At 42.9% G+C, this 18,133-nt stretch overlaps 1 protein-coding gene across 2 annotated transcripts in view; it reads left to right on the forward strand.

Annotated features, from left to right (window-relative positions):
* CPSF3 (cleavage and polyadenylation specific factor 3) overlaps window positions 1-18,133 on the forward strand; it is a 40,702-nt gene that overhangs the window by 191 nt on the left and 22,378 nt on the right. Inside the window, exons 1-9 of one of the 2 annotated variants that reach the window (XM_060648154.3) lie at window positions 46-4,215; window positions 4,364-4,427; window positions 5,509-5,606; window positions 6,736-6,864; window positions 8,088-8,265; window positions 9,419-9,508; window positions 9,958-10,108; window positions 16,381-16,556; window positions 17,816-17,974. In XM_060648154.3, coding sequence (XP_060504137.1) covers window positions 4,425-4,427; window positions 5,509-5,606; window positions 6,736-6,864; window positions 8,088-8,265; window positions 9,419-9,508; window positions 9,958-10,108; window positions 16,381-16,556; window positions 17,816-17,974 — 984 coding nt within the window. In that variant the 5' untranslated portion in view covers window positions 46-4,215; window positions 4,364-4,424. Of the gene's footprint in view, window positions 1-45; window positions 4,216-4,363; window positions 4,428-5,508; window positions 5,607-6,735; window positions 6,865-8,087; window positions 8,266-9,418; window positions 9,509-9,957; window positions 10,109-16,380; window positions 16,557-17,815; window positions 17,975-18,133 lie in introns of those variants that run through there. The other variant, XM_060648146.3, reaches the window with a different exon arrangement.

An 18,133-nucleotide genomic window follows, 5' to 3' on the forward strand; every position in this document is an offset into this window, starting at 1 on the left:
CAGTCGCCCGCCCGCACGCTCGCAGGCCTCGGGAGCCTGCCCTTGGTCCGCAGTTGCGGGCCAGGCCTCTCGGGCTGAAGGGGTTTGGAGAACTGTGGATCGGAACGGGCCTGCTAGGTTGAATGGGACTTTGCTTTTTCTTCAGTCTCAGGGGAGAGTGTGTGGGAGTTGGGGGCGGGAAGAAATGTCTCTTTGGGCCGCTGGGCGCTTTCCTAGACGCTAAAGAGTGGAAGCGGCAATGCAGATGACGGCAGGATGAGACGAGGACCTGGGTTAAGCTCTGGCAGGTGTGAAGAAGAGCCAGATCTGTTTCTTACGTTACCTCCAGGACTTGACATTTGCCAGGATGTGAAAGAGGAAATACATGAGCTCTGAGTTTTGACCTTCTGACTTCAGACCCCAGCAGAATAAGGGAGGGAGAAAGAGGAGAAAGAGCAGAGATGTGAAGGACAAAAACTCAAACCTTAATTGTCCACGAGAGAAGGCTAGTCTTTGAGTGGAGCTGGCCTTCTGCCAGAGAAACACTTCACAGATCTAGAATGCTGCTTAGAACTTAGACAAAGCGGAGAACTCTGTCCTAGAGATGAGCGGTTTGCGTTCACAAATGCATGTTTAGGTAGAAGTTAGCATCACATTAACTCGTGCGTTTTTCAAAAGGTAGACAGTGTCTCTGCATCCATCCAGTAAGGATTAGTTGAGCACCTACCGGAGACATAACAGGTTCCCCACTGCTTAGTTCACACCTGTCCTCTCTCCCTGTGTTCAGCGAACACTGAGCAAGTGTCAAGCATCGCACTAGGCACTAAGACAGCGCTGAGTTAACTGAATTCACTCTTGGTACGAATAGCAATGCAAAGTGAAAAGTTCTGGAGAGATCGTTTGGAACAATAGGAGACCATTACTTCGGGGTCAGACGTGGAATTCAGTCCCTACTCTCATTTGCTAGGACAGCAACCTCACTGAACCCATTTCTTCACGTTTAAATAATATAGCAACACATTGCAAGGAGTGAAGCTCATAGTAGGTGCTCAGTAAATGGTAACTCTTAGAAGAGTACCGATAGGCATTGCACTGAGTGCTGGGAGACTACGGAAAAGGGGTTTCTAACAAGCTGACAAGCAAAACCTAGCTCCCGCATCCCGGCGGATGCAGTGCTGAGTCCTAAAGAATAAGTAGGAATTAAAGACCGGTAAAGTGTCGGGCAAGGATGTTCCAGGCAGAGGAAGTGGCCCATGTGAAAAAGAGTGGTCGCAGTGTGTGGCTGGTTTCCTCATGGCTGTGGCTGAAAGATGAGCTGGTGAGGTGGGAGAAGGGCTGTCAGGGACCAGCTTACGAAGGACTCTGTATACATACTAAGGAGTTTGGGTGTTTGTCATGTCAGTTCTAGAGAGCCAATGAAGGCTTTAAGCACGGATGAGATACAGTGGGAATTCGGCTTTAGGAAGATCGCTCCTAAGGATCTTCTCGCTTTAGGAAGATCTCTCCTAAGATCGCTCCTTTAGGAAGATCTGCTCCAGCAGTGTAGCAGATGAGTGAGTTCAGTGGAGGGAATCCAGGAGGAATGTAATGGAAATAATCCAAGTAAAAAGCAGTGAGGGCTTGGCAGGAATGAGATGAGCATTGAATGAATTGGAAAGTAGGTTTCGGAGAGTAAGGAGGTGACATCTTTGCAGCTTTGTAGCTGATCAGATGTATTGGAAGGGGCAGTTGTGGGGAGGAGTGTTAGGAGGTCTTGGGTTCCTAAGCTGGGCAGCTGGTAAGGGGTCGTGTTAGTCACTTGGGTACAGGAGCTGGGGCAGTTCTGGAATAAAGGTGGGAGTTCTGCTGTGTTATAACAGCTTTATTGAGATACGATTTACATACCATACGGCTCATTAAAAGTGTACAATTCAGTGGTTTCTAGTATATTCAGAGTTGTAAGACCATCACCACTGTCTAATTCCAGAGCATTGTCATCATGCCGAATATAAGCCCTGTACCCATTAGCAGTCACCCTCCTGTCCTCCCAACTTCCCCAGCTCCTGGCCACCATTACTCTGCTGTCCTTCTCTACAGATTTGCCAATTCTGGACATCTCACTTAAATGGGATCATATGATATGTAACGTTTTGGGACTGGCTTTGACTTCTTTCACTTAGCCTTATGTTTCCAAGGTTTATAATTTGGAAGTTTTTGTCATTCAGCAAGAATTTCTTGAGATTTACCGCATTCCAGGCGCTACAGCTAAATAGTGTAAGAAAGACAATGCCTCTGCTCTTAGGGAGCCTTCATTTTAATAGAAACAAACCGTAAGTAAGTGGATATAGTAACCTCGTGTTAGTATAAATGTTGTGATAGGTAGAGTTGTGCGAAGGGCAAAGGAGAGGAGGTAGTCAAGAGGAGGCCTCAGAAGGTGACATTTGGACGGAGATCCAGAGGGTACAGAGGAGCCAATCGTGTCAACATGTGAGGGCAGAGCATTCTAGGGAAAAAGAGCAAGGACAAGGGACTTGAGGTGAAGACGAGTTTGGCGTATTTGACCATGAGGTGCCTGTGGGATTTGCCAGTAGAAATACCTAACCGCCTACAAGTACAGACTTGGAACTCATCAGCATGTCACACGTGTGGGACCGAAGATCACGGAGCCTGAGAAGAGGGCCGAGGAGAGGCCCACGCAGTGTCAACGTTTGAAGTGTGGGCAGAGGCCTGTGAGTGTAGGGAAACTCCAGAGGAAAACCAGTGAGACAGAGGAGAGCGTGACTCAGAAACACCAAGGGAGAAGAGCCCAAAATCCCAGGCCGGCTTGAACAGCGAGGAGCCGCCGAGAGGCCAGCGACAGGGAGTGTGCGGGGCTCTCAGGAGGCCGCGCAGAGGAGTGGCGTGGGAACCGAGGGGAATCAGAAGGGAGGCCTTTTAATGTTTGGTGAGAACGCCGCGGCAGGTCTGGGTCGTGATGCAAAAGTAGGCGGGAGGGGAGGCGTCCAGGGCCTCCGGAGGACAGAGCGTGCAGAGCGGACACCCGTGGTGGCAAGGTCAGCCTTGGACAGAAAGAGAGCTCTGTTGTGTTGCTATAGGAGAAATGGAGGGGAAATATGTGGGTTAGTTGGGAAGTGAAGTCGTAAACTGGCAAACAAGCTGTATGTTTTTTTAACATTTATTTATTTTGGAGAGACAGAAAGAAACAGAGTGTAAGCGCGGGAGGGGCAGAGAGGGGGAGTCACAGAATCCGAAGCAGGCTCCAGCTGTCAGCCCAGGGCCTGATGCGCGGCTCGAACCCACGAACCCTGAGACCATGACCTGAGCCGAAGGCTGAGCCCCCCAGGCGCCCCTAAGTTGTATGTTTTTTGATGCAGAGACGGCCGCTGCCTCAAGTGAAGAAGAAAGAAGGTTGGGAAAGTTAGGAAACAGAACAAAGTTTGAAATCGTCACTGTGGAAACTCTTAAGAGAAAACTGAGCTGGGGACACCTAAGAAGTTGCCTAGAGGGCCAGTTAACGTGGGCGGCCAGGAACTCATGGCAGCACCACGGTTGTTTGATTTTTGTTCATCAGAGTCCCCCTGGGTGGTAGGATCTCCATTTGGAGATGGAGCCGCCCCATGTCTGTCTCCCAGTGAGTGGACTGAGGTCCTCGAAGTCAGGGTCCGTGTAACAGGCATTTCCGTATGCGAGGCACGTAGAGTACAGTGCTTGATGTTCAGGGAGTGAATTCATTGATACCTAGAATGGGTGGGAAAAGGCATCAGAGAAGGTGAGGGACTGGAAAAAACGGGTGGGGCTTAGCTTCAAGTGCATCTTAGGATAATTGGAAATTAAGGCTGTTTTACTCATTTAGGGAGAAAGGAGAATAGCCTAATCACTTGGCATCCAGTACCCTGAAATAACAAACTAGAGGGAAAAAGGACTGAGGTTCACAGCCAGGAATAAAATAAGTCTATTTAAATCTAAGCTATGTAGTAAATGCATGATTCTCCTAAAGAAAATGAAAGAATTTGGAAGTTCTTACGGGTTCACACTCAAGTGCTGATCCTAAAAGTATGACCAGATAATCTGCGTAACCGCTAGATTACTTTTCCATTAACATCATAATTTAGCCCTAACATTCCGAAGATTGGATTTAACCTTGGGCTTCACGTATCTGCACCGTCTCCTCTCAGGTTTTAGCAACTGCGAAATCCCTGAACTCCCAAGGGTTAAGTTCCATCTTTTCCCACACTGACACGGCTCTTCCCTATCTTTGTAAGTTTCTAGAACTCTTGCCTGCCTCAGATAAGTGATATCGTCAAAATGGGGCACTATTTAAGTTGTAAAAAAGAAAGTTTGGATTTATTGGGCTTGATTTTGATTGTTTCTAATCGTTTTTACTTCTCCCCTTGAATGTTTGCAGTGGAGCTGGGCAAGAAGTAGGAAGATCATGTATTATCCTGGAGTTCAAAGGAAGAAAAATAATGGTAATTATTTTGTAGAGAGGTTAATAGTACAGCTGTGTCTGCATTGGGGGTTAGGTCTTTCCTGGTACTGTAGCTGTCTGTTCAGCTCCCAGAAAAATGTCACAGTTTGTGTATGTAGTCTGTGCTACATAATGTTAATGTGAATAACGTAGACTTCTGTTTAGTAATTTGACGAAACATTAAGTTAACTGAGAAGATGTATTCTAAAATTGTAAAATTGTCAACCAGGTCCCTCTTCTGCTCATGGAGGGTCGGGTCAAACCAACTGGCCCCACCCGCCGTGGAGGACAGCCAAGGAACTGAGTGCCGGAACAGGTGCAGAGCCCCAGCCACCCCCATGCTGCCCGGGATGATAGAGCCCTGGTTCGGCAGTGTAGATGCCTAAGTTCGGGGGCCCCTGACCTTGGGCAAGGCAGTCTGCCCCTCTCTGCCCATTTCCTTGTCTGAAAGACGAGAGATGATCTCCATAGTCCTCACTAGAAAGGCATTTCAGTGGCTCATCTTGTTCCTGTGGTTCCACTTCTCTTGCTTCTCCCAATCATTAAAGAACAGGCATGTGCCAGATACTGTCATCTTTTTAGCCATTTATTGTGTGAATGTGGTAGTCATGCCCCCAAAATGCGTAGGTAACTCATTAATGACTGACTTTTAAGAACTCACTCCCTAATACGTTAAAATACGTACGTTGCCCTGACCCGGTCAGTTTCCCATTTTTGATTAGCATCTTCTCACAACAGTCAGGTCTGGTAGTAGTGAATCTCTGAACTTAAAATGCCCCCCATGTTCTGATAACCAAGGTTGTTGAAAAAGAGTTCATGCATTGTTAGTTTGCGTTCACAAAACCAGCTGAAGAGAAGGTGTCTTAGATCTTGTTTCCTATGACTGAAATGTGGGCTGTATTCTATGTTTGAGGAGTTAGAATTGTTAACGGCATCTGTGCCACGTTGACTAAGGACTGGATTCCAGATGTCAGTGTATACAGTCCATCCTGATTGCGTATATGATGGATTTGTTATAAATACTGTTTATTAAATGAGTTTTAATAACGTGTAGGGAACTGTGATCCTTTTTTCTCTTGCAGTTGGACTGCGGGATCCACCCTGGCCTGGAAGGAATGGACGCGCTTCCTTATATTGATTTAATCGACCCCGCTGAGATTGATCTCCTGTTAATTAGTCAGTAGGTCCTTTTCTTTACTCATGACACGGTTTTTCAAGAACTTTCACTCCAAAGATCATTCTCAGATTTTAAGACTACTAGGAATCATATTGCAGTCGGGTAGGACAACACTCCCTCTTGGCATCACGGGTTCGAGACACTTATGGGGCTCCTGGGTGGCTCATTGGGTTAAGCATCTGACTCTCGACCCCGGCTCGGGTCATGCTCTCACGGTTCACGAAATCAAGCCCCGCATCAGGCTCTGTGCTGACAGAATGAAGCCTGCTTGGGATGCTCTCGCTCTCCCTCTCTCTCTCTCTGCCCCTCCTCCATTCATGCCCCCTTGTGTGCACATGTGCGCGCGCTATCTCTCTCTCTCTCTCTCTCTCTCACTCACTCACTCAGAATAAATAAGTTTAACTTTAGAGACACTTACTCTGAAAAACTTACTTTCCTGCTTGTAGAGTACGTGAGAAAGAGATAGCATACACTTTGGGTCACTGTAAAACTTGAGACCAAGAAAGCCCTTTCCCAGAGTATCTCCTTGAGGTCACGTCCTTGACACACTTTGTAGGAGCTTCATTTGTAAATGTTTTAGCTTCATACCACTGAAGTGCTTATTATGATTCTGGCTGTCAGGAGGAGGTTTGGGTATGTTCCTCCTTCCGTAATTATCATTGGTAAATGTTCTGATGTTTAAAAAATACTTCCAGTGTCGTCTATGTGGTAGAGCTGGATGCATTATTCCTTCCCTCTGCGTACAACCTAGCCTTGGTGTTCTGAAAGTACCCATACGCACTTGTTACGTAGAACTTTGCTGCACAGTCAGCAGCACTTTCTTTCAGGTGGTATTTGATGGATAATACTTTAAGAATTGACAGAATCTGGGGCGCCCGGGTGGCTTGGTCGGTTGGGCGTCCGACTTCGGCTCAGGTCATGATCTCACAGTCCGTGAGTTTGAGCCCCGCGTCGGGCTCTGTGCTGACAGCTCAGAGCCTGGAGCCTGCTTCCGCTTCTGTGTCTCCCTCTCTCTCTCTCTGACCCTCCCCCGTTCATGCTCTGTCTCTCTCTGTCTCAAAAATAAATAAATGTTAAAAAAAAAATTAAATAAAAAAATAGAATTGACAGAATCTTCTTGTTTCTTTTTAAGTTTCCATCTGGATCACTGTGGAGCTTTGCCCTGGTTTCTACAGAAGACAAGTTTCAAAGGAAGGACATTTATGACTCACGCTACAAAAGCCATTTATAGATGGCTTCTCTCAGATTATGTCAAAGTTAGGTAAATACCTCTATTAGATTTATACAGGGATTTGATTCTACAGAATACATACAGTTCAAGATATGGACCTTTTTATGTTTTGAAGTGAGACACTCTTTTTATTCACAAGGATGTCATTCATTTGTCAGTATCAACTCCTCAGATACCCAGCATGTACCTAGCACCTTCCTGGCCATAAAGTCTTTATGAAGTTTTTACATCCTTTTGAATCTTTGTAATTTAGGTGAATTATAAGGTATGCTAGCAGTATTCTATAAACAGAATTTTATGATTTTATTAAAATTTAAGATCAGGTACATGATACAGTGACATATACTGAAATGTTATTTTAGATTATTTGATCAAAGCACATTACCGTCAGAAATGAACAAGTTTCCCGAGGAAGGTTTTTCCAGTTTTAAGAGGATAATCAGACAAGCTACAAGTATTTGTGTGATACGTACAGCATACGTTTTTAGCCTTGGAAAGCTTACTGTTTAATTTGTATATTCCAAGAGTAGCTTGGATACAATTTATTACTCTTCACATATAAATACAAAAGAATGGAAGAGGTGCCCTTAGTAATAATTATTCTGCTTAACACTTGAATGATATTTACCATGTGCAGACACAGTCTGCACTCCTCAGCATGTTAACTCATTTAATCTTCATATCAACTTCATGATGCACGTTCTGTTAAGAATCCCATTGTACAGGCGATGGACCAGAGGCACAGAGAGGCTAGGTGACGTGCCTGTGATGGTCATAGTAAGAGACAAAGCTACGATTTAGACCCAAGCAATCTGGCACTAGAGTCCGTGTCCTTAGCCACCACTCCCTTTTGCTTTTTTGGAAGTACATTAGTATAATTTTCAGGAGAAAACTTACACTACCCTTTTTAGAGAAATCTCACATCCTGATATGAGGCTCTCTGTTCAATGTATATGAGCGAGTTTGTCACTGGGGAGTGTCGGGGCAGAAAAAGACGTGGAGAAATACCATCATAGAGTACTTTGCCTTAATTTACTATGTACTTTGCTTAAAATCATGTTTTGTAGCTGTATACACCAGACATTTTTATTATCATAATTGCAGAATTTAAAAATGTCCGAGAGATTCTAAATAGTGTAATCCTTGAGGTGAAATAACTTTGTGGCTCCTTCATTCACAGACAGTCTCTGAGTTTCAAGAGTTTAAAAAATCTGACTTTCAGTTTTTTCTTGTTGACATCTTTGACAATTTAGTAACATATCAGCAGACGACATGCTGTACACGGAGACAGATTTGGAAGAGAGCATGGACAAAATCGAAACCATCAACTTTCATGAAGTTAAAGAAGTTGCAGGAATCAAGTTTTGGTGTTACCATGCAGGCCACGTTCTAGGAGCTGCCATGTTCATGATTGAGATCGCGGGCGTGAAGGTACTTTTGCTCTGGCAACTTCCTCCCCAGAAGTAATGAGTGCAGAGCTTTGTGCCAGCAAGCGATACTGAAGAAAGTTCCGTAAGACTTGCAGAGTGCTACACACTGAAACATAGGATAAAATTAAATTGAGACTTCTTCCTTTTAAATATCACAGTTCATACCCCCACGGTACAACTTCCTCTATCGCGACTATAAAGAGTAAAATAAGCTCCTTAAAAGACTAACGTTCTTTCACAATATCATAGGATCAGTTCCTTTCCGGCGTCCTTTAGGAGAATGATGAGGGCAGAACTTTCTTCCTGGCTGCACCTGTTTAACAGCAAACTGTGATTTGGCATTCACGTGTAAGCCCCTGAAGGGGGTGCTGCATGAGTGACAGGTGTTAATCAGAACAGATCCTTGCCGCCATCCTTGAGGAAAAAAGACAAAGGGAGTCAATAAACTTGTAAAAGACTGGTGGGTGGCCGCACCAGCACTTACTTCCGGTGCATGTTGGATCACTTGCGGAGCCTTATTAAAAACACTCATTGAATCAATCTGAGGGTGTGGCTTTGCCCTTTTTTTTTTCAAGTTTTCTAGGTGATTCCTCTGTGTAGGCAGAGCTGAGAATCGATGCTCCGGCGTAATATTGTCCTGAATAGTTAGCAGCCGCTCGTAGATGTGAAACGTTTACATATCGAGTTATACTAAGTGTTGCTAAATCATTTATCCTTACTGTTTGCTCAGAGGCACAAAAAATAAGTAGAGAATAACACTAAGGCAGATCGATGTTCCCATGTGAAATTTGGTGTTTATCCTCCATTTTAGATGGTTTTTCCATATACCTCAGTAGATTTCTTTCCTCATCATGCCCTTTTCCTCTTGGGTGTTCAGAGCACCTTCTCAAGTTTATTAATACACAGGTTACCTGTGCTGGATGCGTCTGGGAGTGTATCATTCCCCCAAGTTAAGAAGGAATAATTGAAACACTGGATGGTTTATGACTGAACTAAGTTATACACTTTGAATTACTAATATTGCATCTAAGTTTCATCCCTTGTGGGCTGTTGTTTCTACTGAAATTCACCTTCAGATTTTATGAGCTAAATATATTTACTAGTAAAACAAAGCCTTCCAAATCCTGACTTTCTAGCTTTATTTTTTTTCACAGCTTTTGTACACAGGTGATTTCTCAAGACAAGAAGATAGACACTTAATGGCAGCTGAAATTCCGAATATTAAACCTGACATTCTCATTATTGTAAGTATTAGTGTGGTGTATTTTATTTATTCGCTTAAATGTTTATTTGTTTATTTTGAGAGAGAGAGGGCGAGAGAAAGTGTGGGTGGGGGAGGGGCAGAGAGAGGAAGAGAGAGAATCCCAAGTTGGCAGCTCAGAGCCGACATGGGCCTTGAACCCACAAACTGTAAGATCATGACCTGAGCCAAAGTTGGATGCTTAACCAACGCCACCCAGGCGTCCCAGTCCTGATGCCATTTTCTAAAAGTCTCTTACTGCTTGGCCAGATCTGAATTCTAACATTTTTATTTGCTCTTTTTTTCCAATTAGTATTATAACAGTATGTGTTCAAGTGAATGGCATGTTAACGGAGAAACGAATCACTTTGCTTCTGCATTTTATGGATGTTTCACTTTTGTATTCTTTGAGAATCGTCAATCTTGGTCTCCCACTTCTAATGTGTTATTTAGGAATCTACGTATGGGACGCACATCCATGAGAAGCGTGAAGAGAGAGAAGCAAGATTCTGTAACACTGTTCATGACATTGTAAACAGAGGGGGCAGAGGCCTCATTCCTGTCTTTGCTCTTGGAAGGGCTCAGGAGCTGCTCTTGATCTTAGGTATGCTTTTCCTTTTTGTTTGGGGGATTTTCATAATCTTGGAGTGTGGCTCTGTCAAGATAAGTGCCTGGCCTTGGCTAGGTCATTCTGTCTTTCCAGGCTTCAGTTTCTGCATCTAAAAGCAGATATAAAAGCCCCGAGAAACAGTGGCCCTCGGGCGCTGCTACTGGGAATAAATATTTCCCCCTTCTGTTTGCCATCAGCCTCAGACTTCTCTGCAGTGAGCTCACAAGTCCGAAAAATCTGCTGCCCTTTGATCCAGCAGTACCACGTGTGGGAAATAAATGATGTAAAGACAATTTTATGAATAAGAGTAATCATCGTTTCAGTATTTTTAAAGAAATATCATGTCAGGAAATATCACCTTGTAGGAAAAAATCAATCACAGATGAGTAATTATATGTTGGCACATAAAATGCATATGGACATATATAAAATATATATAATTGGACCAGTGGGCCTGGGCGGCTTTCGGTTAAGCGTCTGACCCTTGATCTCGGCTCAGGTCTTGATCTCAGGATCGTGAGTTCAAGCCCCACAGAGCCTACCTAAAAAAAAAAAAAGAAAGAAAAAGGAAAAAATTAATTGGAATCACAAGGTTAGAGTTCAGAACAGTATGTTCTCTGATCCTATTTAAAAATATACAAATAGGGCTGCCTGGCGGGCTCAGTTGGTGGAGCATGAGACTTTTGATCTCGAGATTCTAAGTTCAGTCCCCACTTTGGATGTATAAGACTAAAATCTTAAAAAACAATACACCAGTGACTGGAAAGATGTTAAGCCTACGTAATGAGAAAGTGGATGATTTCTTTTTCTATTTTCTGCTTTTCTCTACTTTGCAAATACTTCAATGAGCATGTATAAATTTTTGGGTACCACTCTTTGCATGTATTTATATTTAATGATTCTAACTCAGACATTCCGTGGTGCTGTTTGAGGAAAGCACTCTTCTTAAAGACTGATTGAGCGCCTTGTGTGTAAAGAGCTTCAGTGCAAAGAACTAGAAATGGTCACATCAAGCTCTTGCTCTCAGCTCTCCCATCTCTAGGATGATGCGGATAAGTCTGTCCCTGTTACACTGACAAGGAAAACAAGGAAAAACGGAGTAAATGACCTCAGCTCGAAAGCTGATCTGTGAGAGAGATCAGACATAGTAGGACTGCATTTTCTGCGCCCTAAGCCAATCCAATGTTCTTTTGCTCCTTTTTCTCTTAATTTTTTTTTAACGCTTATTTATTATTGAGAGAGCAAGAGAGAGCATGAGCAGGGGAGGGGCAGAGAGAGGAGGAGACACAGAATCCGAAGGAGGCTCCAGATTCTGAGCCCGATGTAGGACTCAAACTCAAAACCCACGAGATCATGACCTGAGCCGAAGTCAGACACTTAACCGACTGAGCCACCCAGGCTCCCCTCTTGCTCCTTTTTTTTTTTTCTAACTGCAAGTCAAATTTGCCCCCAAAAGTCTCGAACTAAAACGTCTCCGTAACAAAGTAATTTGAAGAACAGAACAAATTGGGAAGCTGAAGCCATGGCTGTTACCGTCAAATTAGGTCACCAGATTCAGCACATAAAAATATAGGACACCCAGTTAAATTTTAACGTCAGAAAAATAATGAAGAATATTTTAGCACAAGTGTCTCAAAGATTTAGTAACCTATTTTTATACCGAAAATCTTGTGTTTTTTTATCTGAAATTCAAGTTTAATTTGGCATTTGATAATTTTACCTGGCAAGTCTGCCATCAGAGCATATAGTGATTCCTCCTCTGTGCAATTGGTTGTTCCTTTTCCCCTAAATTCTCCCTTGTGGTGTAGTATTAACAGAAAGAGGGCAGCCATTTGAATGAGTGGTTTCAAATCTCATCTGTGTTCTAGCCGTGTGACCTTGGGCAAGTTACTCAACTTTTCTTTGATATTTAAAATGTATCCACAAAAATACACACACACACAAATAGGAGATGTGATGTGATCTTGGGATGCAGTAGGCAATGCAAGGTATTTGAGAAATAAAAGAGAAAACTTAGGCAGCATTAAAATTTTTAATTTCACCAGTAAAAACATGAGCAGAATAAAGCAAAGGGCTTTAACCTACATGACAGAAGTCCCTGTCCTTATATAGAGTTTTTACTTATAAATCAAGTAGGAAAATATCATTCCCACACTCTTCAACCTTTTTTCAGTCTCAGTTTCCTAATCTATAGGATGGAGATGAATTGTTTTAAAAATTAGAAATGATAAATGTAAATAGCATACTAGGCATTTAATGCATTTTCTAAATGCAGGTACACCTAGGAGAACAAATGATACCTTTTGACCATATACTCTTATAATATTTTGGGATTTAATGAGAGTTTTCTCGTAAGATGAGCCTTCCTTTAAAGATACATTGTGTATGTTAGGGGCACCTGGGTGGCTCAGAGGTTGAGCGTCTGACTTTGGCTCATGTCATGATCTCGCAGTTCATGGGTTCAAACCCCATGTTGGGCTCTGTGCTGACAGCTCGGAGCCTGGAGCCTGCTTCGGATTCTGTGTCTCCCTCTCTCTCTGCCCCTCCCCTGCTCATGCTCTGTCTCTGTCTCTCTCTCTTTCAGAAATAACCATTAAAAAAAAAAAAAAAGAAACACAATTTGTAAGCATATATTGCCAACAGGTTTTGTTTATTTTTTTTTTAATGATTTGATGGTTTCTTTATTTTTTTTAATTTTTGTAATATTTATGTATTTTTGAGAGAGAGAGAAAAACAGAGTGTGAGCGCGAGAGGGGCAGAGGGAGAGACACAGAATCTGAAGCAGGCTCCAGGCTCTGAGCTGTCAGCACAAGGGCCCAAGTGGGGCTCATGGGACTTGAACTCATGAGCCATAAGATCCTGACCTGAACTGAAGTCAGATTCTTTTTGAAGTCAGATTCTTAACCGACTGAGCCACCCAGATACCCTGACAGGTTTTGTTTATTATGAGAAACTGTTTAGCAGCTTTTCAAAAAAATATAGTCATACAGTAATATTGTTTGTATGTGTTCAGAAACTATTTTAACTCTTTCGACAGTCCTGTTTTTTAACTGGCAAAGTTTAACTACACAAAGTCTAATTTTGGTAAGTCTTTGAAATATTGAGAATACATTTTTATTTAAAATTGTCACAGGATTTAGTCTCTCTAAGGTAATAAGTTATGGTCTGTTACTCAGCGTAAACTTCTACTGAGTCATTTTTAAAAGCTTCCACGTCAGGGCACCCGGATGGCTCAGTCCATTAAGCGCTGACTTTGGTTTCAGCTCAGATCGTGGTCTCACTGTTAGTGAGCGTGAGTCCTGTGTCATGCTCCCCGTGGAGCCCAGAGCCTGCTTGGGATTCTCAGTCTCTCCCTGTCTATCTGCCCCTCCCCGCCTTGTGCTTGCTCTCTCTCTCTCTCTCTCTCTCTCTCAAAATAAATTAATTAATTAATTAAAAATAAAAGCTTCCATGGCTTGGGACTATGATCACAATCTTCTTTTTAGGTCTTGCACTAGTATTCAGAAATAAGTTTTGATATTGTAAGTTTAAGTTAGTAAGGACCAGGCTAATTTTTTTTGAACTCTTTAAAACATAGTTATGTGCCACAAAATGAAAAGGCAACCTACTAAATGGGAGAAAATGTTTACAAATCATGCATCTGATAAAGGGTTAATATCCAAAATATATGAAGAACTTACACAACTTAAAAAACGTGATTAAAAACGGGCAGAAGCCTGGAAGAAACATTTTTACAAAGAAGACGTATAGATGGCCAACAGGCACATGAAAAGATCCTCAGCATCACTAATCATCTAGGGAAGTGCAAATCAGAACTACAGTGAGATACCGTCTCATACCTGCCAGATTGTCTGTTATCAAAAAGACAAACAGACGAAAAGATAATTGTTGGTCAGGATATAGAGAGAAGGAGACCGTCACACATTGTTGGTGGGAATGGAAATTGGTGCAGCCACTGAAAAACAGCATGGAGTTTCCTCAGAAAATTAAAAAGAGAACTACCGTACCATCCAACAGTTCCACTTCTGTTGTTGTTTTTTTAAGTTTATGTATTTATTTTAAGAGACAGAGTGTGGGAAGGGCAGAGAGAGAGAGGGAGAGAGAGAGAGAGAATCCCAAGCAAGCTCTGCACTGTCAGCACAGAGCCTGATGCAGGGCTCGAACTCATGAACCAGGCGATCATGACCTGAGCCGAGATCAAGAGTCGGACACTGAACCGACTGAGCCACCAGGCACCCCTTCTGCTTCTGGGTTTTTATCCGAAGAAAAGGAAAGCACCAGTTTAAAGACATATATGCACCCCTGTGCATTGCAGCGTTATTTACAGTAGCTAAGACATGGAAATGCCCCACGTGTTCATTGATGAATGAGTGGACAGAGAAGATGTGGCACACATATACAGTGGAGAATGTGACTCCACGTTAGAAAAGAACAAAGTCTTGCCATTTGCAACAACATGGATGGAACTGGAGGGTATTACATAGTGAAATAAGACAGAAAGACAAATACCGTATGGCTTCACTTACGTGTACAGTCTAAAAAATAAAATGCGTGCCTAGGTGGTTCAGTCCATTAAGTGTCTGACTCTTAATTTCAGCTCAGGTCACTATCTCAACAGTTAGTGAGTCTGAGCCCTTCATTGGGCTCTGCATTGACAGTGAGGAACCTGCTTGGGATTTTCTCTCTCCCTCTCTCTCTGCCCCTCCTCTGCTTGAGCACTCTCTCGAAATAAATGTGTTTTTTTAATCTTTTAAAAAATAATAAATAAACAAAGCCAAACAAATAGACTCATAGATACAGGAAACTGTTGGTTGCTGGAGGTCGGAGGGCTTAGGAGTCCAGCAAAATAGGTGAAGGGGATTAAGAGGTACAAACTCCCAGTTATAAGTAAGTTATGGAAATGTAACATACAGCATAGGAAATATGGTTAGTGATACTGTAATAATTTTGGCGACAGATGCTAGGTAGGGGATCATCTTGTAATGTATAAAAATATTGAATCACTGTGATGTACACCTGAAACTAATGGGATATGTCAATTATACTTTATACTTCAATTTGAAAGGAAAAAAAAAAAAAAAAGAAATGTTAGCCTAGCCGGGGCTGGGCACTTAGGAAACCTTCAGAGCCTGACAGTCCCTTCCCTTGCTCTATTGTAGCTTCTGTACCTTGCATCAGAGCTAAAGCACAAGGGGGGCCAACATGTGTTGAATGAAGGGGCGTGCTTTCCAACCAGAGGCCGCATCCCAGGGCCTCGGGCCATCTGTTAGTATCAAATCCTAGCTGCCTGCATTCCAGTGCGTGATCTTGCGCCTTGGGCAAGTGGTTTGGTATTTCTGAGCTTCCGTTCCTTCTGTAAAATGTGGACTGTGCCCTCTGTGTGGTTGCAGACACCCTACGTGAGCCCTCTTCAGCACCCAGCGTAGAATCTGTGCTCAGGAAATAGCAGCTGCTGCTAGTGCAGCTAACTGTCCCCGCCACAGGACTGCAGGGTCGCTAAGGGACACCAAGGGGCAGAAGTCGGAGTCTTGATTACCAGCAGCCTACAGCAGGCTGACTGACTAAAGCAGGAGGGAATGTACTGGAAGGTATTGGTGTCCCAGACTGTCCAGGAAAAGTGGGAAGCGAGCCTGGAACAGGGCCCTTCCTGAAGGCAGGAGGCAAGATCCATTAGGAATGCGTCCCAGGAAGGAGTGCCCGCTACTTGTTACCTGGGTGTCCGCCGGCAGGGCCAAGCCTTGTGAGAGGCCTACCAGGTGCAGAGCCATGAGGACGAGGCCAACTGCGGGAGGGACCAGAAGGGACCCTGAGAGAGGAAGTGGCCTGAAGGAAAACAAGGAAGGTCCGAGCCCAGCACCCCCACCCCTGGCTTTCCATCCCTGTGCATAACAATGTCTCAAATGTGGCTTACCCTTAAGCAGGGTAATAATTACTGCAGACATAGCCGACATGTTGAACAAATTGTTGTGTGCTCGTAATTAACAAATTGCATTTCTAACACTCCAGGGGGTTCCAAATCTTGATATCTTTGCTGTTAACACGTAAATTAGTGATTTGTGGAAATTGCAAGAGAAGGATATATAGAGTTTTTATTTCTATAAATATAGATATAAATCTATAGATACAGATTTATATACATATTTAAACGTTTTGATTTATTTCTTGGATGTCTGAATTTCTTTAAATTAATTACATGTATCACTTATTATTTGAACTATTTATCCCACATAACAAAATGAAATTTGTTTCTGATGAAATCTCTCTAGACGAGTACTGGCAGAATCACCCAGAACTGCATGATATTCCCATATACTACGCGTCGTCTTTGGCCAAGAAGTGCATGGCAGTGTACCAGACGTACGTAAATGCCATGAACGACAAAATCCGCAAACAGATCAACATCAACAATCCCTTTGTGTTCAAGCACATCAGTAACCTCAAGGTGAGTGCTGAGGAAGAGGAAGGACCGGTAAACACAGAGAAGTCGATAGCACATTGATTCCGGGGCCGAGTCCTTTTGGCTGAGGTCTCGCCTTTTCTGTAGCAGGCACCATTTTCCTGCAGGAAAACAAAAATTTAGCAACTGGCATTCTCCTCTGCTTAAATCTTGCCAGTCATTCCAAGTCTCCATTGGTTCTCAGTATTTACTATTGCTGAATAAGTTAGTCTCCCTGCCATAGAAACAGAAAGTCTTGATGAGAAAAATATCTTAAGGTACGTCTTAACGTTTTTCTGTCCTTCCTCAAACCTAGTCGTCTTTTTGATTTGCACTGCAAATTCCATGTATGAACATTTTCATATGTTTACTTTTCTAGAGCATTCAATAAAAGCTGATTTTCTTTAGTTAAAAAAATGTTGTTTTAAAAATGTATTGTTTTATTGGGGTGCCTGGGTGACTCAGTTGGTTAAGCGTCCAACTTCGGCTCAGGTCATGATCTCATGGTTTGTGAGTTCGAGCCCCACATCGGGCTCTGTGCTGACAGCTTGGAGCCTGGAACCTGCTTCGGTTCTGTGTCTCCTTCTCTCTCTGCCCCTCCCCAACTTGTGCTCTGTCTCTCTATGTCTCTCAAAAAATAAATAAATGTAAAAAAATTTTTTTTTAAATATATATGTTGTTTTATTAAAGTTAATGCTATACTCTTAATAAAATAATGCCCCAAATAATTCAAGTGCTAGAAGTCATCTTCCAGTTGTAAGTGGGCTCTGTCCATAAAGTATTATTTTTTAAGTTAATTGCTTAAGAACTAGAGCCAAGTTTTCCCTGGAAACAATGTTAAACTTTTTGGTTAGATTTTTTTTAGGCCAGCTCAAAATATTTGTGAAGTATGCAAAGCCATTGTGAGTGGGAAAGTTCTTTTGGAATTCTCTCTTGGGCAGATAGAAAGCCATTTGACTCTTACTTTTTTCCTGCCTGCCCACTAAGCAATGAAAATGGTCCTATAATAGCCCATTAACTACCAGTAGAAGGTTTAGAAGGACAGTGTGAACTAACTGCTTCTTATCACTTTGTTTTCCTTTCATTCCTAGCTTCAGTTGTTCAGGAACTGAGAAATTAGACTTAAAATGTTTGCTCGTCTCCGAGGTCCTTACAGTAGTGTGATCAATCTTTTCACCTACCTTTTCGTTATTCTTTAAAAATAAGGACAGCCTTGCCAAACCCTGGTGCTTAGCACGCTTTTACCATTCCTTTTTCTCTCTTAGAGCATGGATCATTTTGATGACATTGGTCCCAGTGTCGTCATGGCCTCCCCGGGCATGATGCAGAGTGGCTTATCCAGAGAGCTCTTTGAAAGCTGGTGCACGGATAAGAGGAACGGCGTCATTATAGCAGGGTACTGTGTAGAAGGGACACTTGCCAAGGTCAGCTATGAGACCACTGTGTCATTCCTAATCAGAATTGCCAAGGTGGCACGTTAAAGTCTGAGAGGCACTTAATCTTGTTGCAGTAAAAAGTATGGAAAGGAACCTAGTTGAGACCAACAAAAACATGAATACCCTCATTCACTGAAGAAGTTTACT

This window comes from Panthera onca, chromosome A3 (assembly GCF_046562875.1).
Source record: "Panthera onca isolate mPanOnc1 chromosome A3, mPanOnc1 haplotype 2, whole genome shotgun sequence".
Lineage (NCBI taxonomy): Eukaryota > Metazoa > Chordata > Mammalia > Carnivora > Felidae > Panthera > Panthera onca.